The 26,880-nt window shown below is 40.7% G+C and overlaps 1 protein-coding gene across 3 annotated transcripts; it reads left to right on the top strand.

Annotated features, from left to right (window-relative positions):
• The first annotated feature begins 735 nt into the window (after positions 1-735).
• Positions 736-26,236, top strand: LOC112629231 (Fc receptor-like protein 1). Of its 3 annotated transcripts, none has more exons than XM_025392747.1 (11): positions 736-878; positions 14,048-14,068; positions 17,050-17,316; positions 18,501-18,788; positions 18,972-19,250; positions 19,588-19,704; positions 21,067-21,094; positions 22,393-22,475; positions 22,697-22,768; positions 23,512-23,540; positions 24,464-26,236. In XM_025392747.1, the coding sequence occupies exons 1-11, from the start codon at positions 848-850 to the stop codon at positions 24,533-24,535; spliced, it is 1,287 nt and encodes a 428-aa protein (XP_025248532.1). In that variant the 5' UTR covers positions 736-847; the 3' UTR covers positions 24,536-26,236. The 3 variants fall into 3 exon arrangements, with proteins under 3 accessions (XP_025248532.1, XP_025248521.1, XP_025248542.1); XM_025392736.1 differs by having other exon boundaries at positions 23,509-23,540; XM_025392757.1 differs by lacking the exons at positions 19,588-19,704; positions 22,697-22,768 and adding an exon at positions 22,816-22,877 and having other exon boundaries at positions 23,509-23,540.
• The last annotated feature ends 644 nt before the right edge of the window (positions 26,237-26,880 follow it).

The raw sequence follows: 26,880 nt of genomic DNA, 5'->3' as shown, positions 1-26,880 counted from the left end.
AGCAATGGGAGAGATTACAGGTAGTACCCTGATTTTGAGGGAAAAGACGGGCAATTTTACAAATCCCAGAGTTAGTACTAACGGTGAACCCTTCTCAAGTGCCCTGAAGCTAATTTGCATATGTTTATTTTCTGTGTTTCATTTTCAAACATCCCCCAGATTGTAATTTGCCATGATTTTATTTTTCAGTGACTTCATGCTCATTTACTGGTACACTGAAAGTTTAAATATCAAAGCGTATATCTGTATGAATAGGTCGACCCTGTACACAAGTCATCATATGCAGCAAGGGTCAGACACTGCACACAGGCTGGGTGACAGCCCCATCAGTCCCTGGCTTAATGACGTGTTTGCATAATATGACTATACTAGAGAAAGTTGGCATAGTGGGACCATATTGCTGAACAAGAAGAATGTGCTGATTAGAAACAATCCAGGAGACATCCCTATCAAAGGTGAAAAGTGTTGTAGATGTATCAAAGATGAAATTCAGCAGGACCATAACCCGATGAGACTCATCAAAGTAGGAACCTGCCTTTAGAAAACTTCCTTTGAAATACCCGAATTCTTGAAAAAGTCCCTCAAATATTGACGTGTACTATTATCTGCAACTTGTGGGATTGAATCAAACTGTATTTAAAAAGGATCATCTTTAATTTTCTCAGCCTTCATAGAAGAGGAAATGGAGACTGGTCATTGGAGGGCTCTTCTTCCTTCTACTTCTGCTGAAGGGTGACTTCTGATCTCAACTTCCTCAAACCTCTGATGAGCTGCTGCTGCTCGACTCTGAGGTGCATTCTTTTTTTGATGAGAGGCATCTCTAGGTACCATCCCTGACCTGGTCCTCATGCTGCCGAGGCTGTTGCTGTTGATCTGTGGTGAGTTGGACGACTCAGAGCAGGGTATGGGATGCATTCACGCTTGGGCTCTGCTTCCTGAAGGGCTGTAAGGACTTCTTAGGATTAAGGTTCTGTCAGGTAATGCTCAGGGATGCTCAGATCTCCACTTCCATTGAGGGCTCAGAGTCAGGCAAAAAGTTGTAGATACTTCAAAAAGCCAGAATTTTCAAAAAAACTATCATTTCAGTTTTTATGTCATAGGAAGTGTTCCCTGTCTGTCTTCCTGTCCATCAATAATTGTCTTTGTTCTTAGTGTTTTCAACAGCTGCCAAAAAAAAAAAAAATCTACATAATAAATTGACCTCTGAATTCCTTGCCCTTCTTACTACCAACATTATTTCCTTTTATTCCTCTCTGACTCCCCATTCCCACAGTCAAACCTTAGAACTTATCATCCTATGATCCTTTGTTTTCAGTATACAACCCCCGCCACCCCCACTAAGTTGTGTTTCTAGCTCACTTTCTCCCGCACTCTATTTCCAACAATTACCCCAGGACTACTTTTCCATTATCAGTGACTACACTTCATGTGCTCACTTCTCATGGTACTCAGCTCAGATTCTGCAGCTCACCACACAACACTCCCTCGAGTACACCTTCATCTCTTTTCCCCCATAGCATTCTCAGGTTTACATGCCTTTATGCATACTTCACTCCCAGGCATAAACAGCTGAATGGGATTTTCTTTTTAAACACACAACCCTGCTGACTTATCCCCTTTTAAGTGTAGGACCCCTGAATCTCAGGTAGCCAGCAGCAATGCCAGGCAATTATCCTACATGTTCATAATCCATGTTGCTCCATGATCACTATTGCATACCTTATCCTGTCACCTCAAACTTCTCTGTTCACTCTCATTATATAATCTTGCTTCATATTTCATTGAGAAAATAAAAGCAGTCAAAAGAAAACTCTCTCATCTTTCTGTTGCTGTCAACTTACTCACCTCTGCATTCACATACACTGCCTTCTCTTCCCCTACCACGAATACATTGCCCCTCATCCTGTTGATGACAAGACTCTCCACTTGTGCATTGGGCCCAAGACCCTCTTACTTTCTCAAAAACTTTGCTCCATCATCAATATGTTTCTTCAATCTAAATTATTCTCATAAGTATACAAACATGCTACAGTACCTTTTATTAAAAAAATATGTGAAATATTATTCACATATAACACAATTCACCATTTAAGCTATACAATCCAGTGGTTTTTAATTACAATCACCGAGTGGTGCAACTATTACCACAATCATTTTCGGAAAGTTTTCATCACCAAGAAATAACTCCATACCCACTAGCAGGCATCCCCAATTATTTTCCAACCCCCTCACCTATACTCACTGCTCTATTCAGTGGCCACAAGCAATCATTGTCTACTCTCTGTCTCTCTATATTTGTCTATTCTGGACACACCCCCCCCCCATCTAACTATAATTATATACCCATTGAGCAACATTTTCCTCATTCCTCCTTCCCCACTATTACCCAAGCTTCTTGTAACCACCATTCTGCCCTGTCCTTCTATGAAATCAACGTTTTTAGATTCCACATGAGTAAGACAGTGCAGTACTTGTCTTCCTGTGCCTACCTCATTTCATTTAACATAATATCCTTCAGGCTAACCCATGTTGTTGTAAATGATAGGATTTCATTATTTTTATGGCTGAATAGTATTCCATCATGTATATATACTGCATTGTGTTTATCCATTGATTTTTTTGATGAACATCTACATTGATGCTGTCTTGGCTATTGTGAATAGTGCTGCAATAAATGTGGGACTGCAGATGTCTCTTTAACATGCTGCTTTAATTTCCTCTGGATACATGTCCAGTAGTGGGATGGCTGAACCATATGGTAGCTCCATTTTTTATATTTTAAGAGCCTTCATACTGTTTTCCATAATAGCTGTTCTAATTTACAGTCCCACCAACAGCACATGAAGATTCTCTTTTCTACACATCTTTGACAATACTAGTTATCTTTGGTCTTTTTGATTATAGTCATTCTCACAGGTATGGGGTAATATTTCATTGTGGTTTTGATTTGCATTTTTCTGATGATTAGTGATGTTGGGCATTTTTTAATATACTTGTTGGCCACTTGCATGTCTTCTTTTGAGAATCAGACCATTGTTAATAGGGTTGTTTTCTTAGTATTGTTTGAGTTTTTATGTATTTGGGATATTAATTTTTCTCAGATTTTTTGACTGCAAGTACTTTTTCCTATTTTGTAGGTTGTCTCTTCACTCTGTTGATTATTTCTTTTACTATGCTGAAGCCTTTTGGTTGTGTGTAATCCCGTTTGTCTATTTTTGCTTTTATTGCTTTTGCTTTTGAGGGCCTAGCCAAAAAATCACTGCCAAAATCAGTGACATAGAGCTTTCCCCCATGTTTTCTCCTAGTAGTTTCAGTTCAGGGTCATACATTTAAGTCTTTCATCCATTTGGAGTTGATTTTTGTCTATGGTGAGAGATAAGAATCTAATTTCATTCTTCTGTAAGTGGATATCCAGTTTTCTTAACACTATTTAGTGATGTCACTGTCCTTTTCACATTATGCATTCTTAACACCTTTGTTGAAAATCAGTGAGCTATAAATGTGTGGACTTATTTCTGGGCTCTCTATTCTGTTCCATTGGTCTGTGTGTCTGTTTTTATGCCTGTACCATGCTGTTTTGACTATTATAGGTTTGTAGATTATTAGAGTTTTGAAGTCAGGTAGTGTAATATCTCCAGCTTTTCTTTTCTTCAAGGTTGTTTGGCTATTCAGGGTTTTTTTATTTGTTTGTTTGTTAGTTCCATACAAATTTTAGGATTGCTTTTTCTATTTCTGAAAGCAATGTCATTGGTATTTTGATAGAGATTGCATTGAATCTGTAGATGATTCTGGGTAGTATTGACATTTTAACAATATTTATTCTTCCAATCCGTGAACATGTTATATCTTTCAATTTATTTGCATCTTCTTTAATTTCTTCATTAATGTTTTATAGTTTTCGCTATAGAGATATTTCATCTCCTTGGTTAAATTTATTCCTAAGTATTTTATTATTTTATAACTATTGTGAATGGGATTGTTTTCTTGATTTCTTTTGCAGGTAGTTCACTATTAGTATATAGAAACACTACTGATTTAAATGTTTTGTCTGTCTATCTATCTATCTATCTATCTATCTATCTATCTATCTATTATCCAGCAACTTCATCGGTGAAGTTGATGCCCAAATCAGTGACATAGAGCTTTATCATTTATTAGATGAAATTTTGTTGGTGAAGTCTTTAGAGTTTTCTACATATAAGATTATGTCATCTGCCAACAGGGACAATTTAACTTCTTCCTTCTCAATTTGGATGTCCTTTCTTTCTCTCTCTTGCCTAATACTTTGGGTAGGACTTCCATTATTATGTTAAATAGTAGTGGCCAAAGTGGACATCTTTGTCTTTTCTAGATTTTAGAGAAATGCTTTCAACTTTTCCCCATTCAGTATGATATTAGCTATAGACTTGTCATATATGACCTTTATTATGTTGAGGTACATTTCTTCTATACCTAATTTTCTGAGAGTTTTTAGCATAAATGGATGTTGAATTTTGTCAAATGCTTTTTGTGCATGTGTTGAGCATGTGATTTTTATTCTTGATTTTGTTAATGTGATGTATCATGTTTATTGATTTGCATGTTGAACCATTCTTTCATCCCTGAAATGAATCCCATTGATCATGGTAAATGAATTTTTTAAATGTTCTGTTGAATTTGGTTTGCTAGCATTTTGTTGAGAATTTGTACATCTATGTCCATCAGAAATATCAGCCTGTTCTTTTTGTTGTGTTTTTGTCTGGTTTTGGCATCAAAGTAATATTGGCCTCTTAGAATGAGTATGGAAGTGTTTTCTTCTTTTAATTTCTTTGAAATCGTTTGAGAGTAATTGGTATTAGTTCTTTAAATGTTTGGTAGAATTCAGCAGTAAGCTATCAGGTCCTAGGTTCCTTTTAGATGGAAGACTTTTTACTACTGATTGAATTCCCTGAGTTGTTATTGGTCTGTTCAGATTTTTTATTTCTTCATAATTCAATCTTGAAGTTATATGTGTGCAGGAATTTATCTATTTCTTCTAAGGTACCAATTTCTTTGCATATAATTGTTCACAATAGTCTCTTATAATCCTTTACCCTTTATAATCTGTGATGTCAGCTGTGATGCCCCCTTTTTATCTCTGATTTTATTATTTGAATTTTATCTCCTTTTTCTTATTTAGTCTGACTAGTTTGTCAATTTTGTTTATCTTTTTTAAAAAACTGACTCATTTCATTGATCTTTTGTATTGTTTTTCTAGTCTCTATTTCATTTATTTCTGCCATAGTCTTTATTATTTCCTTCCTTCTACTAATTTTGGGCTGAATTTGTTCTTGTTTTTCTAGCTCCTTGAGGTGAAACGTTAGGTTACCTATTTTAGATCTTTCTTCTATTTTTGATGTAGGCATTCATTGCCATAAACTTCCCTTTTAGAATTGTTTTTGCTATATTTCATAGATTTTTGTATGTTGTGGTTCCATTTTTATTTGCCTCAAGAAATTTTGAAATTTCTTTTTAAATTATTTTTCATTGACTCATTGGTTCTTTGGGAGCATGATGTTCAATTTTCATGTATTTGTAAAGTTTCTGAAGTACCTTGTGTTATTGATTTCAAGTTTTACACCATTGTGGTCAAAAGATACTTCATATAATTTCAATCTTTTTAAATTTGTTAAGACATTTTGTTTCCTAAAATACAATCTATCCTTGAGAATGTTCCATGTGCAGATGAGAAAAATGTGAATTCTGCAGCTGTTGGGTGAAATGTTCTATAAATGTCCATTAGATCTATTTTGTCTACAGTGTAGTTTAAATTTGATATTTATGTGTTGATTTTCTTTCTGGATGATTTTCCATTGCTGAAAGTGGAGTGTTAAAGTCCCCTACTATTATTATATTGCAGTCTATATCTCCTTTTAGATCTAATAAAATTGCTTTGTATATTTGGGTGCTCTAGTGTTGGATGTATATATGTTTAAAATCGTTTATATCTTGTTGATGAATTCACCCCTTTGTCATTATACAATGGCCTTCTTTGCATCTTTTTATAGTTTTTGACTTAAATTCCATTATATCAGATATAAGCATAGCTATTCCTGTTCTCCATTTTCATGGTATTTCTTTTTCATCCTTTTACTTTCTGTCTATGTACGTCCTTACAGGTAGAGTTTCTTGCAGGCAGAATATAGTTGGGTTTTGTTTTTTAAAATCCATTCAGCCACTCTATATTTTTTAATTGAATAATTTAATCTATTTACATTCAAGGTTACTATAGATATGTACGGACTTACTCCTGACATTTTGTTGAGTGCTTTCTAATTGTTTTGTAGATCTTTCATTCCTTTGTTTCTCTCTTGTTATTTATCTTTGTGTTTTGGTGGATTTTTTGAAGCACTAGGCTTTGATTCTTTTCTCTCTCCCATTTATGTGTCTGCTGTCAATTTTTTCTTTGCAGTTACCATGAGGCTTATATAAAAAATATTATAGTTATAATAGACTACTTTAAGCTGATAATAACTTAACTTTGGTCTAGACATTTTCCATTGCCCCCATAATTTATATTTTTGTTGCCTTATGTTACATATTTTATATTGCATACTTCTTAACAACTTATCACAGCTGTAGTTATTATTGACCATTTTCACTTTTAACCATCATACTAGAGATTTGAAATATTTACAAATCACCATTACAGTAATGAGATTTTCTGAATTTAATGATCAATTTACCTCTGTCAGTTAATTGTATACCTTCACATGTTTTCATGGAGTAATTATTGTCCTTTCACTTCTGGTTGGAACACTCTCTTATGCAGTTACTTTAAGGCTTGTCTAATGGTCTTGAATTCCATCAGCTTTTGCTTGTGTGGGTGAGACTTTATTTCTCCTTCATTTCTGAAAGACATCTTTTCTGCGTATAGTATTCTTGCTGAAAGTTTTCTTCTTTCAGCACTTTGAATATATCATCTTATTCTTTCCTGGCCTGCATGATTTCTGGTGATAGATTTGATGATACTCTTATAGAAATTCTCTTACGTGTGACTTGATGTTTCTTCTGTGTTTAGAATTCTATTTCTACCTGACCTTTAACAATTTGTCTATAATGTACCTGGAGAGGACCTCTTTGGGTTAAATCTATTTGGGGATTTTTGAACTTCATGGATCTGGTTGTTCATATTCATCCCAAGACTTGAGTAGTTTTCAACTACTAGTTTATCAAATATGCTTTCCATCACTTCCTCTATATCTTTTTCTTCTACTACTCTAATAATACAAATATTTGCTCACTTAATGGTGTCCCAAAAGTCCTGTAGGCTTTTTTCATTTAAAAAAAAATTTTCTTCAGCTATCTGAGGTACTTCAAAAGATCTGTATTCAAATTTAGAAATTCTTCTTCTTGCCAGGCGCGGTGGCTCAAGCCTGTAATCTCAGCACTTTGGGAGGCCGAGACGGGCGGATCATGAGGTCAGGAGATCGAGACCATCCTGGCTAACACAGTGAAACCCCGTCTCTACTAAAAAATACAAAAAACTAGCCGGGCGAGGTGGCGGGCGCCTGTAGTCCCAGCTATTCGGGAGGCTGAGGCAGGAGAATGGCGGGAACCCGGGAGGCGGAGCTTGTAGTGAGCTGAGATCCAGCCACAGCACTCTAGCCTGGGTGACAGAGCGAGACTCCGTCAAAAAAAAAAAAAAAAAAAGAAAAAGAAATTCTTCTTCTTTATCTGGTTTACTGTTGAAACTCTCAATTGTAATTTTTATTTCATGCATTTAATTTTTTAGCTCTATGATTTCTGTTTGGATTATTTTCATGATAGCTATCTATTTTCAAATTTCCTCTTTAGGTCATAAATTGTTTTCCAGATTTTATTGAACTTTTCATCTGTATTCTCTTATAAGTCAGTGAGTTCCCTTAAGATTATAATTTTGAATTTTTTAGGCAATTAATAAATCTCCAGTTAGTTATTGGAAAATTATTTTGTTCTTTTAGTGGTGTCATGTTTCCTTGCTTTTTCATGTTTGTTGTGTTCCTGCTTTGACATTTGTGCATCTGGTGGAAGAGTCTCCTCTTTCAATTTTAGAGTAGCTTTTGTAAGAAAAGACTTTCACCTGCAGATTGATCCTAGGGCACCGATGGATCCTTAGTTGAGGAAGGTGCATTGGTTTGGTTCCAGGTGAGCATAGTAGTGTGGTCTCTGTGTAATTTCTTCAGCAGTAATCAATGTCAGCAATGCTTGTGTGTGCCTCAGTGTCCTAGACTGTAGGAGTTTCTGGGGGTAGTGGTTGGCAGGATAGATTGTTACAGTTCTCAGTGGCAAGAGCTTTAGGGATCTTCTTGTTCTTTTCCTCATAGACCCTCATACCTGAGAGGGTCTCTTTTGGTGTTCGTTCCCAGCATGGGTCACAGGCAGGCACGGTAGTACTGTGTTCCAGGGCACAGATGCTTGAGGTGGTTGTGGTCCTGCACTCATTGTCCTGCACACAGTGCCACTGCTGTGGCATCTGTGCCTGGATGTAGGTTCATTGTCTTAGGCATAGATGGACACAGCTCTTTCACCAAGGCAAAGAATGTGACTCTGAAGCACTCTCCGGTATCTCAGGCCCAGTGGGGAAGTCAAGGCAAGGTTGTAGCTGTGACTTTGATCCTGGGGGGTCAAGATACAGCACTGTTATGGCTCTAAGGATAAAGGGCTTTCCAAAGGCTCAGACACTGGGAAGCATATCACAAGTACAAATCAAATCCCAGAGTCAATGGACACAGTGGCAACTTAGGCACCAGGAGAGAGTGTATTACATAGTGGTGACTCTGGACCCTGGAGTGGTGGGACACAGTAGTGGCCCTGGCTCTATGATGCCAGGTGTAGTGACAGCAAAAATCCTGGAATGGTGATAGGATGCAGTTGTGGCTTCAGCTCTGGAGAGCAGGGAACAGGACAATATTGGGCTCACTCCCCCATATCACACCATCACACCAAGGAAATGGTGTGCGTCAGCAGCTCAGGCTTCAGAGGGCTAGTCCAGATCCAGGCAGGACACTTAGGTTGTTTGACCAGGAAGAGCAGAGTAATACAGATTGGCAGGTGCTGTGTTTCCCCAGGGGTGAGGTGCCAGGCTGGTTTTCACACCCAGGGGGCATGCAATTGGTCTGCTGGCTCAGCTGTGGCTTCCCTAGGGGCAGGATGCCCGACTGGATCATATGCCAAGGAGGCAAGCACATGGCTGGTTTTCTGGATAAGGCTTGACTTCCCCACTGGGCAAGACAGCCTGTTCCTTGGCAGGGCAGAGTGTCATGTGGACTCAAGTGACAGGATCACAGCTGTCTCCCTGAGCCTAGATTTTGAGTCCCTGGGGTTGGGGCACTGAAGCCACTAGGATGGAGAAAATGGAGTGCTTCCTAGACAGCTTGTTCCCATGGGTTAGGATGCAGGGCAGCTTGGCTAGCAGATGGTGTACTACTGTGTGTAAGCATGATGCAATGATGGTGAAGCCTCAAGGATGAATAGATGCAGTGACTACTGCCCCCAAGAACAGAACACACTCTAGTAGTTGCTCTAGTTTCAAGATGGTGCTGTGCAGTAGTAGCTTGGGTTATGGATGGGAGGAGCCACAATATGGGCTCTTACTCTAGCATAATGCAGCCATATGAACTCCAGGCAGATTCCAAAACTGGACTTAGGGCCTGTGAGAACTGCAGGATACTCCAGCAACAAAGACTGCCAGTGTCCACAGATATAATGGGGGCTTCTGGGGTCTTCTTTACCTTTTGTTTTCGGGAAAAACCCCTTCTAGGCCTGAATCCCAGCCTGCATTCCAAGCTGATCCTGACTGAGGAGACAGGGTTGCAGAGGCAGGGTGTTCCATTGCCTTCTTTATGTAGCCATCCTGAGTTTCTGTGCTCTGCAAGGTTTCTGCCACTCCCCTGCTGTACTTCAGTGCTCTCCTTTAGACACTCCAGTCAAAATGTAGTTGTTTCCTTATTGTTTCAGTGTATTTTAGGAGGAAAGGGGATGAGTAATAGACACCTCTAGTCAGCCATCTTGCCAACATCACCGACAATGTCTTTTCCCTTAAAATACTAGAAATATGGCTTCCATTTACTACACCATTTTTCTGTCTCCCTTTATAAAGTTTTCAGTGCACCAGGTGTGGTGGCTCATGCCTGTAATCCCAGCACTTTGGGAGGCTGAGGCAGGAGGATCGCTTGACACCAGGTGTTTGAGACCAGCCTGGACAACATAGCAAGATCTCGTCTCTACAAAAGATAAAAAATAAAGATAAAAAATAAACAGTGTAGCATGGTGGCACATGCTTGTAGTCACAGCTACTTGGGAGGCTGAGGTAAGAGGATCACTTGAGCCCAGGAGGTTAAGTCTGCAGTGATCTGACCTCCAGCCTGAGTAACGGAGCAAGATCCTGTCTCAAAAAATAAAATAAAACAAAATATAAAGTTTTCAGTGAGTTGCTGTCTTTGCTTCACTTTCTTTCATTCTTTATTTAATATTTATTTTTAATTTCCATTACATTAAGGTTTACTTTTTTGAAACACTGTCTATAATTTTTGACAAAGATTTAGAGCAACATAACGACCAGCAGAATCAAAATACAGGACACTTTTATCCCTTCAAAAATTTCCTGGCTGGACGCAGTGGCTCAAGCCTGTAATCCCAGCACTTGGGGAGGCCTAGGCAGGTGGATCACCTGAGGTCAGGAGTTCGAGACCAGCGTGGTCAACATGGTGAAATTCCATCTCTACTAAAAATACAAAAATTAGCCAGGTGTGGTGGTCCATGCCTGTAGTCCTAGCTACTCGGGAGGCTGAGGCAGGAGAATTGCACGAACCTGGGAGGTAGAAGTTACAAATGAGCTGAGATCATGCCACTGCATTCCAGCCTGGGTGACAGAGTGAGACTCTGTCTCAAAAAATAAATAAATAAATAAATAAATAAATAAATAAATAAATAAAAGAAAAAATTTTTCTTATGCCCTCAATCCCTTTTATAGTCAAATCTTCCCCCATTCCTAACCCCTGGTAAACTCGTCTAAGTCCTTGTAATTCTTTCTCACTCTTCCTTGTACCCACTTAAATCAGTCTTTCATTCTTACCATTCCATTGAATTGTTCTTGCACATAGCATCAACCATCTTTATGTTGCTGCATCCGGGGTCAATTTTAATTTTTTATTTTACTCAATTTCTCAGGGGCATTTGATCACTCTTTTTTTGGAAATACTTTTCACTTGGCTTCTGGAATATCATATTCTGCTGGTTTTCTTTCTAATTCAGTATCTGTTGCTTTTCAGGTTCTTTGCTAAATTATTTAATTTTTTTAGAGTTAGGGTCTGACCCTGTTGCCCCAACTGAAGTGCAGTGGTATTGTCATGGCTTATTGCAGCCTTGAATTCCTGGTCTCAAGTGATGCACCTGCCTCAGCTCCATGAGTAGCTGGAACCAGAGACACATGCAACCACACTCAGCTAATTAAAACAATTTTTTGACCGGGTGTGGTGGCTCACATCTGTAATCCCAGCACTTTGGGAGGCCAAGGCAGGTGGATCACGTGAGGACAGCAGTTCAGACCAAGCTGACCAACATGATGAAACCCAGTCTCTACTACATTAAAAAAAAAAAATTAGCTGGTTGTGGTGGCACATGCCTGTAATCCCAGCTACTTAGGAGGCTGAGGCAGAAGAATCCCTTGAACCCGAGAGGTGGAGGATGCAGTGAGCCGAGATTGTGCCATTGCACTCTAGCTTGGGCAAGAAGAGTGAAACTCCATCCCCTTCAGCAAACTTGTTTTTTTTTTTATTAATTAATTTATTTTTTGCCACCCAGGCTGGTCTCAAACTTCTGGCCTCAATCAATCCTCTCACCTCAGCCTTCCAAAGTGTTGGGATTACAGTCATAAGCCACGGCATCTGGCTTGGATCCTTTGCTGACCTCAAAATGTTGGATATCCTCAAAGTTGATACCTAGACTTCATCCATACTCACTTCCCCAAATTATATAATTATGTCACCTCATGTGCCACTTAAAGCTTAAATGCAAGCTTATTTCTCCAGCTTTGGCCTCTCTTTTAAATACCTCTTACATTCTGGTATCTAATAGACATCTTAATAAACATCTTAAACTTAACATCAGGTGTTTAACAGGCATCTTAAACTCAAACAGATCTCTTGATCTTCCACCTGTACTACCACCACCTCAAAACTTAACCTATTTTCCCCCACAACTTCTCCAATTCAGGAAATGTCACAACCATTCTTCCAGTTTCTGTGGCCAAAAATCTAAGAGGCATACTTAATTCTCCTCTCTCTCCTTTTACACTTTCTATTTAATCCATAGCAATTCCTATTAATTCTACTTTTAGAATTTATACTAAAGTCTGACCATTTCATATCACCAGCACTGTCTAATCTGAACCACTATCTTTACTCCCCTACACTAAATTCCCACTAATGTTCTCCTTGCTTTTCTTGCACTTCTATACTGTTTTCCTCACAGTGTCAGAGTGATATTGTAAATTAAGCAAGAACTGTCCATAGTTCCCCATCACACCTAGAATGAAATCCAAAACTATTGCCAAGTCCATAAAGTGCCCATGACTGGATCCTTCCTATTTCTCAGACACCGATAACGACCCCCTGCCCCCTTACTTGGTCAGCTCCAGGCGCCCTTGCCTTCTCATTCCTCCTTGTACAAGCGTATTTCCTCCTCAGGATACTTGCATTTGATGTTTTCTCTGCCACAGATGCTCTTTCCCAAATATTCAGAAGACTTGTTTCCTGATTTCATTTAGGTTTTTACTGAGTCTATCTAAATCTATCTAAACAGTTAAGACCATCTTAAGATGCTCTGTATCTTATTTCTCTGCTTTATTTTTCTTAGAGCACCAATCACTCTCTGAAAGAATATTATATACTTATTTTTAAATTGGCTCTCTCCCACTGTACTATAAATTTCTTGACATCAAAGATCATCATTCATGTTCACTCCCATCACTCCAGGGCCATGCACAATGTCTGGCATACAGTGAGCACTTCAAATTATTTGTTGAATGGATAAATGTATAAAATATGATTTTATAGTATCTCCTATTGATTATTTTCTCTTACCTAAGGAACTAATTATTCAAGTAAACATTTAACCTAAGAAAAAGTAAGTGTCTCAAACCAAGCTTGGCTAAAATAGATAATAGTAATGACACGATATTTACTGAATAAGTAAATTCCAGGCACTAGTCTAAGCTCCTTAAGAATATCAGTTTATTTAAGCTTCACAAAAACTCTGTGAGGTAGGTGCTACTATTATCTACACTTTACAGACAAGGAAACTAAAGCTCAGAGAGGTGAAACATTTCTCCCACAGTCACACAGCTTGTAAGAGGAAGAGCCAGTACTCAAATCTGTGTCATCCAGCTACAAAGCCTGCATTTTCCCCAGAATTATTTTTTCTTCATCATTGAGCCATAATATTATGGTCAAATCCTTTGGATAGAAGAGAATTTTTGGAGAAATTTGAATTCCTTTTCTGTACCTAAGCCTCCTTTGATCTGAAATTGGTAAACAAAGGGTCTCTATGCATTGAGTATGAGGCTTTGCACTCTCCTTGCCTGACTCTGTTGTTCCCACGAAACAGTCAATACAAAGCTGGACCCTCAAGACTTTTGAGAGGAGGAGGTGGGAGTGGGAATAAGGAACTTGAAGAGGGAGCTGCTAAGTAATTAGTAAAGACGCCACTTCCTAATCACAGACAACACAAGTCATTGGCAATTACTTTCTGATCATAAAAAACAGCCATGTGTTGTTCTGTGGGTAGGTGCTCTGTGGGTGATGCAGAACATGGGGAAAGGAGCAGAGAGAAAGAAGAAAAGAAGCGGGGGTAAGATAAGGAGGGAGGAAGAGAAGATGAAAGAAGGAAGGGGAGAAGAGAGAACGAGGGAAGGAGGGAGGAAGAGAGAGATGCAGGGAAGGTACAAGGGATGGAGGGTGTGGTGCTGGGGAAGCTCTCGGAGGATTTAAACGTTGGAGATGTGTGGGATTTGCTGCTCTGTACTGATCTCTGCTGAATTCTCTCCCAGCTCCACTCTGTGAACCCGCCGGTGAGTTGCACTTCCTTTTCTTCTTCAAGGTCTGTGGGTATTTTGTTACTTAGGTCAGCACAGGAGGCCTGCGGATTGCTGTCTTAGCAGCCCCTTCCTGCCCAAAACATATCAGGGTGACAACTACTGAGGTGTACAAACATCAGTGACTCCCTTGGGCCTGGGCTGCTCTGTCTTCACATCAGTCTCTGCACCTGACACATGTCTGCTCAGTGGGGTGAATAGGTCTTGCTCTGACCTTCTCAAGAACACAGTCTTATTTCTGGGAAGTCCCAGCACAGGGAGGGAGACACTGTTTGCACAAGGAAGGCAAAGGGTGCTGAAGATTCATGCTAGAAGCATCTCTGTCCTCCCAGCCTCAGGAGTTCCAATTCCCAGTTGTGCTCCTCGGCTGGGTGTATCACCATGGGTGATGAAGGAAATGCCGAAATCACGCATCCACGGAGAACATTAGAGTGAATCCTCCAGCCATGTGTGGAATGAAGTAGTACTGCTGCCTCCTTCCTATTTTTAGCTCTCCTCTGCAGCCACACCTGTTACCCCAACTCATTTTCTCTTTCGGACTCTGGTTTATGCAAACTTACTTCATTGCTCTGATCCTGACTCAAAGTCTTACCTTTACCAGAGGAGGAGAGTAGAGACTTCCTTTCCCCACCAAGGACTCTTCATTAGATCATGCTTAATGTTAAAAATGTAAAAATTGCTATCTTGTGCAGAAAATACTAGCCACAGAGTTAAAAGAGATTGTCCTGCCACCTCAAGAACATCGGCTGCAAGTGCAACTAGGGAACACAGGTTCTCAAGTACCCTAGCAATTCCTGTGACCAGAAAGATTCAGAGAGATTCAGAGTCAGTCTAGCCTTCTAGGTTCCTTATCTAATGTTTGTCCAAGTCTAACTCACGACTTGTGTTAATACCATGCATGCCTTTTGTCTGGTCTCATCTTTACCCCTAAGCCCAAGTGCCCAATCCTAGCCTAAGCAGAAATCCAAAGCCATATCAAAGATGAGGAAACCAAGTTTCTGTCACCAGGTATTTTCCAGATAGTCTCTGCTATCTAAGAATTATCTGAAACAAGTTCTGAGCTGTAAGACTGAGTTCCAGACCCTTGCAATCCGTCCTGTCCAATTTCCCACTTCATCACCACTCTAGCCTCATTGAGAATAGTGGGTTACAGATGCCCAAATACTAAATGCCCCCCCGCTTTTTCTTTCTGAGACAGAGTCTCACTCTATTGTCCAGGCTGAAGCGCAATGGTGTGATCTCAGCTCACTACTACCTCTGTCTCCTGGGTTCAAGTGATTCTCCTGCCTCAGCCTTGGGAGTAGCTGGAACTACAAACGCATGCCACCATGCCTGGCTAATTTTTGTATTTTTAGTAGAGACAAGGTTTTGCTGTGTTGGCCAGGCTGGTTTTGAACTCCTGACCTCAGGTGATCCACCAGCCTCAGCCTCCCAAAGTAGTGGGACCACAGCCATGAGCCACCACGCCTGGCCTAAATACCTTTTTATTTATTGCCCTGCTTAACTCCAAGAGCTGTGCTACTGGTCAGTCTTCTGGGGACCACAGTTTTCCAAGGAAAGACAGTGACTCTAAGATATTCCATGCCTTAGGACAAAGCGAATATTCTGGTACTATGGATGGAACTGATGTTTAAAAGTTTCCAAAAAAAAAAATTTTCAGCAGAAAAAAACTTAGAGATTACAGATATTGAACTAGGAATCACCCCTTACTAATCTAAAGCACTTGTCATTTTCTTCTGGTGAGGAAAGAAAGAAGTTTTGTCTTAGGGAAAGTATAATATTTTTCAAGAGGCAGAGGCTCTGAGGGTTGGATAAACAAATGTCCACACAACCCATATCTATTAGGTGTTGTGACATTTCTACGGGCTGCTGCAAACTGGGGAGATGAGGAGAGAGCAGAGCACAACTTTATCATCTTATCACCAAAAAAGAGCCCCAGGCCAGGAGCGGTGGCTCACCCCTGTACTTAGTACTTTGGGAGGCCAAGGCGGTAGGATCACTTCAGCCCAGGAGTTTGAGACTAGCCTGAGCAACAGACTAAGACCTTGTCTCTAAAAAAAATAAATAAAATGAGCTGGGCTTGGTGGCATGTGTCTCTAGTCCCAGTTACTTGAGAGGCTGAGGTGAGATAACTGCTTGAGCCCAGGAAGTTGAGGTTGCAGTGAGCTGAGATAGCATCACTGAACTCTAGCCTGAGAGTCAGAACATGATCCTGTCTCAAAAAAAAAAAAAAAAAGAAAAAGAAAAAGAAAAGAGCCCCTAATATCCCTAATATCCCAAAGGATTAAATTAGCTCTTTAGATCATGGTTTCTATAGAGGTTTGTAGAGAAGCTGTGTGGATGATGGGTACTGGGCATTTCCAAGCAAATACACCCCATTGCTTCTAATGGAAACAGCAATAATAGGGGCAGGACAGAGTCAGCGATGAGGGGATTGGATTCTCCTATGTCTTTCCTGGACAGATCAACCCTGCAGGTCCCATACTCTGTTTTTGAAAAAGATAGTGTGGTTCTGAGATGCCAGGGGAAAGGGAACAGAAGAAGATAATGAATATGGCTTACAAGGATAAAAGAAGCATATTCACTTTGAATAAAACTTCAAGCTTCACCATCTCCAGTGCCAACTCCAGTGACAGTCTTCAATATTATTGTACTGGCTTCAAGAAAGGTACTTTTGGTTTATGGATAGGAACTTCAAAAAATAATAAGATTCAAGTCAAAGGTAAGGGTTGCCTTCTGCAAGATAACACTGCACAGGGGCAGGATGTACCAGGCGTGAGCAGGGTGAGTTCATGGAAGACCCATGGGCCAGTGCGGGGAGGTGGAGGCTTGTGGAGTGGCCTGTGTGTCCAACTGGCTGTTTCTTTGAGTCTTGTTGGCAAGTGCTGTGACACAAAGTGCCTCTTACCAGAAACTCTGAACTCCATTAATCATTTGTGTTTAATTCCTCTCTCTAGAGCTGTTGTTGATAGTCAGCCCCTCCCATCCCACAGAGGGGAGCCCAGTGACCCTGACCTGTAAGATGCCCTCTCTACGGAGTTCAGATGCCCAGTTCCAGTTCTGCTTCTTCAGAGATGCCCAGGCCTTGGGCCCGGGCTGGAGCAGCTCCCCCAAGCTCCAGATCGCCAACATGTGGAAAGAAGACTCAGGGTCCTACTGGTGCGAGGCACAGACAATGGCATCCAAAGTCTTGAGGAGCCGGAGATCCCAGATAAATGTGCACAGTGAGTGTCAGTGGGGTCAGTCTGCCAGGATAGATAGGCTGAGAGGGACAGTGGCAAGAGGCTAATCCTCACTGTTATGGGTTATATCTCTGCAAGAGTAGGAGCTGTTTGAAAGATATTCCTGAGTTTCTCTCATTATTAGGATCCTTAAGGGATCTTCCCTTATTCAGTCTGTTTCCATTCAGGCAAACAGAGAGTATTTAGGAAACCCTTACTGTGTGTCTTCACTGTGCTGGAGGGTGTGGGGAGAAGAGCTGCATAATGTTTGGTCCCTGACTACACGAAGGTGATGCTCAGCCAGCACTCTGAATGACTACGGTTAAATATGTGATGCTGCATTGTGTAGGACTGGCTGTTGGCTACAGACAAGGGGGATAAAGGACTGAGGTACTCAGAGAAGGCTTTGCCGAAGGAATGTGTAGAATAGGTTACCGGAGCAGGGTTTATGGAAGGGCAGTTGGAGCTTGATTTCCAAAAAATAGAAAGAAAAGAGTGCTTTGTAATTCATCTTGTTATTCCACGTCAGCATTGACAATTCCAACATCCTCTGCCATTCTATCGTGCCATGAAGCAAATGTTTAATACTTCCAAAAGGCTGTGCTCTCCCACACTTGCTAAAAACTCAATACTGGTGAAACTGGACCACCACCACCACAATAATCATTGAGCAGTTTATACATGGCAGTCCCTATCCTAATGCTTCACAGATATTGTGTAATTGTGAACCCTCCAACTGCAGGAGATAACTGTCATTACCAGCAATCTTTTACATATGGGAAATTGTATCTCAGAGAAGTTGAGTAATTTGATCAAGCACACACAGCGAGTAAAAGAGTTGGAACCACTCTTCAAACAAGGCAGTTCGATTTACAATTTGGACTTATAATCACTTTACTATACTATTGTGCTTTGAAAAAATGAAAGTTTGAGAGATTAGGGTAGTGGAAGTCACACTGTTCTAAGGAGAGAGCTGATGCTACACCTTCTATAGTAATACTATGGTGTCTTTCTTATCCTATCACCATCACCCAATCAATCAGCAGACCCTTCCCCCTCACCCAAATTAAGCTATATATGTCATTGACTTCACTCATGCTCTTTGCTTTCAGGACTATCACATCTACTTACTGTCTTTGAAACTCTCCCTACTCAGGGTCTTCCTATGTCATCTTGTGTTCACACAGGGGTCCCTGTTGCTGATGTGAGCTTGGAGACTCAGCCCCCAGGAGGACAGGTGATGGAGGGAGACAGACTGGTCCTCATCTGCTCAGTTGCTATGGGGACAGGAGACATCACCTTCCTTTGGTACAAAGGGGCTATAGGTTTAAACCTTCAGACAAAGACCCAGCGTTCACTGACAGCAGAGTATGAGATTCCTACAGCGAGGGAGAGTGATGCTGAGCAATACTACTGTGTAGCTGAAAATGGCTATGGTCCCAGACCCAGTGGGCTGGTGAGCATCACTGTCAGAAGTAAGTTCCACTACCCTCCATTCAGCCAGCCAGTCACAAACTGGGCTCCACGTTTCCCTGGGGCACACGAAGTTTCCCTGGGGCATGCTGAGGAAGTTCAGTGGGGCTGAGCATCGGTGGACAGGGATTATGGGTTTGCTGCATTGTCAGAGACTGTCTCTTACAGTCTACTATCTCCCTCAGTCCCAGTGTCTCGTCCCATCCTCATGCTCAGGGCTCCCAGGGCCCAGGCTGTGGTGGGGGATGTGCTGAAGCTTCACTGTGAGGCCCTGAGAGGCTCTCATCCGATCCTGTACTGGTTTTATCACGAGGATGTCATCTTGGGGAGCAGCTCAGCCCCCTCTGGAGGAGGAGCCTCTTTCAACCTTTCCCTGACTGCAGAACATTCTGGAAACTACTCCTGTGAGGCCAACAATGGCCTGGGGGCCCAGCGCAGTGAGGAGGTGACACTCAACTTCACAGGTATAGCTCAGGCTATGGAACTGTGTTGGTCAATGTCTCCTTCCCAGCATCCTGGGAGAGTTTTGCTGGTTCCACTATGCTTCCGGGGGTGTGCTACCAATGGTGGGGCCTCTGTGTGAGGTGCTGTCATGAGTGATGTATCGGAGGGGCATAGAGAACTCAAGGTTGGGTGCCTCTCTTCTCTTTTCATAAATGTGATAAGCCACAAGTCCCCAGACAAATAAATAAATCGCCACTTGGAAGAGCAGACCTTGGGTAAAACCCACACCCAAGATGTCTGCTCTCTAAGCCCCAAGCCCTTCCTCTGAGCAGATCATGCACAGGTCTCTCCCTCTAGTGCCTACTGGGGCCAGAAGCAATCATCTTACCTCAGGAGTCATTGAGGGGCTCCTCGGCACCCTTGGTCCTGCCACTGTGGCCTTATTATTTTGCTACGGCCTCAAAAGAAAAATAGGTTAGTATTTAAAAGAGAGTGGCATTTTGTTACTGTGATCTTTGTTTTCACTGAAATTGTGACATGTATACTGCAAAAGATGTATATGCTGTTAACCACCTTGCCTGTGAATCTGCCAAAAACCCCAGCAGGTAGGAACAGTGCCTATTAACATAGTGTAACATTTTTGGTAAAGTTCTCCACCCCTCATGTGCTATCAATTGAGGTTCGAGTGATATTTTGTGCTTCTGTGATTTAACTTTTATACAAAAATGTAATGATTTGGCCAGGGGCGGTGGCTCACGCCTGTAATCCCGACACTTTGGGAGGCTGAGGTGGGCAGATCACGAGGTCAGGAGATCGAGACCATCCTGACCAACATGGGGAAACCCCGTCTTTACTAAAAATACACAAATTAGCTGGGTGTGGTGGTGCATGCCTGTAATCCCAGCTACTTGGGAGACTGAAGCAGAAGAATCACTTGAACCAAGCAGTCGGAGGCTGCAGTGAGCCGAGATCGCACACTGCACTCCAGCCTGGTGAAAGAGCAAGACTCTCTTTCAAACAAACAAACAAACAAACAAATGTAACTATTTAAAATAATTTGCCACAGAAGAGAAATATGGTTAGCAGTTCCAGCTATCCTGACTATGTCCCAGTACTAAAGTCAGTGCATCAATTCTTAGTCACCTTCAAGTATTGTCACATGCTTTTTCTTCTCTCTGAGATGCACGTTCACACGTCCACATGTTCTACTTATTGCTGGAAATTTCTCAACTTTCCTCTGAAATGTCATTTTTTCCAAGAGGCTTTGCCTGGCCTGCACAGCCTGCAATTGTCCTCTCCCGTTATGAGTTCCAAGTTATTTAGATTCACATGTTATCACGATTGGTAATTACATATTTATTTATATATTTAACCTTGGTCTCCTCTTCACTGAGGAAGTTGGAGACAGGGCAAGAGAGGACACTACGAGATTCTCATTTAAATTCCAAGCTTTTCTGACATCTTTGGGTACCTCACACCATCTATAGCATGGTTATGGCAGCACCTGCCTCCAAGGACTTTTGTCACCATAAGATTGGGTGGTGTGGTTGTAAAACAAAACCAAAACATACAATAAATATACAAGTTTAGAGACTTGGGTCCCAGGTCCTAGATCTGGTACTAACTGGCTTTGGGAATCTCACTTAATTATTCAGGACTCGAGTTTCCGTCTGTGAAATGAAGGCTCTGGAAATGATTGCCAGGATGTCTGCTGGGCACACAGTGGCACCCGCAATGGGCATCTAAGCATGAGGCATATCCCTGTGCAGGATGTATAAGAGCACTGACAGTGAGGGTTCTTCTATTTATGTGTATGCTCATTTGTTTGTTTTGCAGGAAGACGTTCAACCAGGGATCCACTCAGGTGAGGCCTGTTTTCGCTGTATGTGCCAATAATGCAGAAAAATCTATTTTAAAAATAGATTTAGATTTGTTCTCTCCTGAACTTTTTTTTTCTGTTTTATTATACCCAGAACTCACTCCTGAGTTCTCCTACTGGCAGCTTTGAACAATTCATTGTCACTTCCCTTCTTTTAGATTTCGTACATTAACAATTTTAAATCTTTTTGTCATTTTTCCTATTGATCCCTTTCAATACCACTGCAGAATATTAAAATCACATTGCAGCTGGGCACGGTGGCTCGCACCTGTAATTCCAGCACTTTGGGAGGCTGAGGTGGGTGGATCACCTGAGCTCAGGACTCCAGACCACCCTGGGCAACATGGTGAAACCCCATCTGTACCAAAATACAAAAAATTAGCTGGGCATGGTGGTGCATGCCTGTAGTCTTAGCTACTCAGGAAGCTGAGGCAAGAGAATCCCTTGAGTTTGAGAGCTGGAGGTTGCAGTGAGCCAAGATGGCACCACTGCACTTTAGCCTGGGTGACAGAGCGAGACTCTGTCCCATAAATAAATAAATAAAAATAAAATCACATAGCTTTCACCAGGATCATGCATTCATTCAATCAGTCAACCAATATTTGAGGATCTGTAAGCCATTCCGTTGAGTGCTGAGAGGTGTGAAAATATAAAAAGCTCTTGAAAGTTTTAAAGTATTTTAGGGTAGGTAAGATACATGTACATTTCTGGAATGTAAGACAGACAGGAATAAACATACCGAACAGTTATTGGTGAAATTCTTTAGATGTTTAGAGGAGGAAAATATTTTTTAAAATACTCCCGTCTAGAGATACCAATGTTTAGTTGTCTTTTTAATATAATGCATTATCATTTATGCCAACAATAAACAGATTTTTTTTTTTCAAATGAGAGTAGCACTCTTTCACTGGTACCTGCACAAGAAGAAGCATTTTCTTTTGCCCCTTCCTCAAATTGCTTGTTCTGCCAAGCAAAGTGTTTTCCATCTGGAGTGAGTCAATATTTATTCATTTAATATTTAGGGAGCACTCATGATGCAAATGACACTATTCTGGGAATGGGCAATACCATGCCTTACGCTCATGTGCTTGGTCTGCAGTGCCCCACAGCCTGTGCAGAGGGCCATGGCTCGTGCCACACTGCTGTGCCTTCTAGCTGCTCATTTCCCCATAACTCAGTATTCTGCTCAGGACCATTTGTCATAGGCTTTTCTCCTTCAGTGTGATATCTGCATTATCTGGGATGTAATTTCAGATAAGTAACATGTGTCTCTGTGTTTGCAGGAGCCTTCCCAGCCCTGTGCCCCAAGAGTTCCCCTACCTCAACTCACCTACCCCAGGACAGCTACAGCCTACATATGAAAATGGTGAGCCTTTCCAAATGACCCAGGCCAAAGTTGGTACAGCAAGCTTGGGAAGTGACAATGGGATAACATCTGCTAGCCAGACCTGACTTTGCTGTGCCCCAGCCTCTACTACAAACAAATGACTTATCTGTCTTCATGGCTGTGACAGGTGGAAGGTATGGAGTAATTTTAAAGACAGGAATCAGGAGCTGTGTCATGAAGTCTCCTTCCTTCTCTTGCAGTGAATGTTGTAAGTGGGCATGATGTTTATTCGTTGGTGTACTATAACCAGCTGGAGCAGGAATCAGCAGCAGGTGAGACACGGGGGAGTAAATTCGTCTCTAACTTTTGTCTTTCCTAGAACCAAGAGAACAATCAGTGGCTGTGCATGGCAGACAACAGCATTCTTCAGAGCAGAAGGCTGTGAGCATCACCGTGTATACTTAATGGCTGTCCTTGGGTCTGGAGCTACCTTGAGTAGAGCCCAGAGCTAATGCTAAGGTTCTTTCTTTTCTCTGGGGCTGGGCTCTCAAATTTCTTAAATTATAGTCACTTAGAAAGAGCAAAAATCCCATTATGGCCTGCCTTTTCCCAACCTCCCAACACAATGGAGGTAAAAACATGTAGTTAACAATAAGGTGTCATTGTAAGGCCTACATTTTATGCCTCACTCCCCAGTCATGTGGCAGCATCAGAGGTGATGGCTTCTGCCTGCCCTCTTTGAGTAGCCTGACACGCTCCTCATAACCCCAGCACAGCTGCCTAGCCGGTGCTTTTGTCCCATCCTACACATGGTCGGCCCAGAATAGCTGAGACGTATAAAGGCCCTTCCTGGCATAGGGGCTCTACTTACCTTCCCACCCCCAGGCTGCCAATTTTCCTCTGGCTACTAAGGGAATCATACTTGTGATAAGCAGAAAAGCAAGACAGAAAATATTAATGGAAATCAATTAATGGGAAATGGATGGGAGAGGAAGAAGCTTTTCTTAACACAAGTTTAATGAAGGACTTTAAATGTAAGTGGAATGTCATAGCACTTGCCTTTTCTCCGCAGCAGAAACCCTGGGGACACATATGGAGGACCAGGTAAGAGTCTCTATTGTTCTCTTCTCCATGTTCTTTCTTTCTTCTGGGGACTGGTTCTCAAACTTCTTAAATTATAGCCACTTAGAGCAAAAATCCCATGGTCTACCTCTTCTCTATCTCCCAACGCAATTGAGGTAAAAACATGTAGTTACAACAATAAAGGGTCATTGTACAAGGAAATTTTGGAGGCTTAAAAATTCACTTACTTTAGCAATGCACACATGAATGATTTTTAGTTAAACTAGGGTGCATACCTAGTCTCAAAATTCTATTTATTGGAAAATCTTTATCCTAAAATATTATTGAGCCATACATCCATCATTTTGTATTATAAGGTTAACCAAACAATCTACAGGAAGTAAATTAATGTTGAACAAACCTAAGTTAATAGTAATTTGTGTCACTAAAAATTAGCATTTGGTAAACTTTGAATAATTCAAGATATAGCTGATACAAAAATACTTTCTTAAAACTGCAGAAATTCCAACTCTGTGCATGTGTGCAAAAACAGTAGGTGCTTTGCAGTTTTGTCTAGTGTAGTGTGGCAGCCAAATATCTCAGGACAAAATTCAAATCCTTGGTAAACTCCAGTGACATGCTAAATTTAATTTATGAACATAAAATTCTGACAACCTTTTAAAAGATGACAGCCCATGGGGCTGCCTAACAATGGCCCATAAGAATGAGGAAAGGCATTGTATGTTTGCATCAGTTTGCAGCTTATCAGGATCATCTCTGTAGTCTGCCAGTGGGATACAGGCACTCTGAAAATGCTGGCCTTGGACCACAGTTTTTCAAGAGGCCCTGATTTTTGCATTGTGTGATGAGCCATGATAAGATGCATCCAAGCTGACTGGGGAAGAGGACCAGCGGAGGCATATTCTGCTTGTCTTCCCTGTTCTAGTCCTAACCTTTGCTTCCAGGTTTCCTTAGACATCTATTCCAGGCTGAGGAAAGCAAACATTACGGATGTGGACTATGAAGACGCTATGTAAGGTTATGGAGGATTCTGCCCTTTGAAAACCATCCATGACCCCAAGCCTCAGACCTGATAATGTTCTTCAGAGATCCTGGGGCATTAGCTTTCCAGTATACCTCTTCTGGATGCTATTCTCCATGGCACTATTCCTTCATCTACTGATCTACTGTGAAGTGAAGTTGGCGCAGCCCTGAAGAAACTACCTAGGAGAACCAATAGACACAGGAGTGACAGGAACTTTGTTATCAGAACCAGATTACTGCTGGCTCTTTTGAGAAAGGTCAACTTGTGCTCTTCTATTTACAAGAGAAAACAGGATGGAATAAAATAAATTAGGATCTTGGGGTGGAGGGACAGTGAAGCTTAGAGCACATGAACTCAAGGTCAGTGATTCTGCAGGACTTCACAGAGAGAGCTGTCTGTGACCATCATCATTCAGTCCAAGTGCTTTCTCTGCCCAGACAGCACAGAACTCCAGCCCTGCCACTTACATGGGTCATCGAGTTTCCACCTAAAATATGATTCTATTTATTTTGAGTCACTGTTACCAAATTAGAATTAAAACAAAGTTACATAAAAAGTTATTGTGATTACACTTAATTTTAGTCACATATTCTGTATATATAGGCCAACCTATACCACATCCAAAATTATGTATCTACTACAGCCCCTAGAAGCTTTATAAATACAGTGTGTCTTTTTTTATTCACAAAATTTTTGAAATCTTGGTAATATGGTTTGAAGTCTATATCTTATTTTTTCTTTTTTAAATTTGAGACAGGGTCTCACTCTGTCACCCAATTTGGAATGCAGTGGCACAATCTCGCCTCACTGCAGCCTCTGCCTCTCAGGCTCAAGCAAACCTCTCACCTCAGCCTCGTAAGTGGCTGGGACTACAGGCACATGCCACCAAACCTGGCTGATTTTCGTCTTATGTACAGACCAGATGTCACCATTTTGCCCAGACTGGTCTCAAACTCCTGGGCTCAAGCAATGTATTTTAATTTTAAAACAACCAGACACTCATTCTTATGAATGAATAAACATTTGGAGGTATATAAAGTAAACAGTTAAAGTCTTTCCTGTAAGTTAACACAAATGTTTACTATTGCTAAAACCTTTACAGGTAGCTCTCTAGATAATTTTCTATTTTTGTGTACATACTTATACATACATGTAAGTATATAAACATTTAGAAGTATACCTATCTAACAAACCATCATGAAATATTTTCAAATAGATCTATTATACTATTTTAAAAGTCTCAATAGTAGTGTGTTATATAGATAAATCATAACTTTTTTATTTTTTATTGTAGTAAAGATACATAACATAAAATTGATCATTTAAACCATGTTTAAGTGTACAGTTCAGTGGCATTAAGTACTATCATAATATATTTTAATCCTTCTCACCACTGGTGGACATTAAGGAGATTCCAAAAAAATTCATATTATAAAATCAAAGTTCAAACAAATGTCTTTGTACAAGCATATTATGCACTCCTGCTGGACTATCTGAAGGATAAATTTGTAAATCTAGTATTGCTAGATTATGCATATTAAATATTCTTGTTAAATAGTCTTCAATGTTTCTAAGGTAAGGCTGTATCAATTTATATCTCCACCCATAACATCTGGGAAATCAGTTTGTGGGGTGTGTTCATTAGTTCTCACATTGCTAACAAAGACATACCCAAGATTGGGCAATTTATAAAGGAAAGAGGTTTAATTGACACACAGTTCCGAATGGCTAGAGAGGCCTCCAGATACTTACAATCATGGTAGAAGAGGAAGCAAACATGTCCTTCTTCACATGGCAGCAGGAGAGAGAAAGAGTCCTGTGTTCAGCCTTTGCCCATTTTCTATGTTATTTGTGTTTTTCTTACAGTTTTTATAGGAATTATTTATTAAGGCATAATTTATAACAGTGAAATACACAGATTTTATGTGCATAGTTCCATCAATTTGACAAATGTATGCATTCAAGTAATCCAAACCCTTATCATGATTTAAAGTATTTTCATCACTCTAGAAAGTTCCCTCATACTCATGTCCAGTCTATTTATGCCACTCTGAAAACAACTACTGAACATTATGCTTTTGACCATTTCTCCATTGTACATGATGCCAATGTTTTTGTACAATCTTTCACTTCACTTTTTGTTTACAGTGAATTTTAAAATATGGAAGGTTAGTTTTTGCACAGTTGAACTCAATTTTTTAAAATCTTGGCTTCTAAGTTTCCTATATTTCTGTCATTTTCTATCAGACCATGTTGCCGTGTTATAAAACATTCTAATATTTTCTTACAATGCCTCCATAGTTTTATTATATATTCACTCAATACATTATGTGTATA

This window comes from Theropithecus gelada, chromosome 1 (genome assembly GCF_003255815.1).
Source record: "Theropithecus gelada isolate Dixy chromosome 1, Tgel_1.0, whole genome shotgun sequence".
Taxonomy (NCBI): domain Eukaryota; kingdom Metazoa; phylum Chordata; class Mammalia; order Primates; family Cercopithecidae; genus Theropithecus; species Theropithecus gelada.
This window is presented reverse-complemented; position numbering and strand designations above follow the sequence as displayed.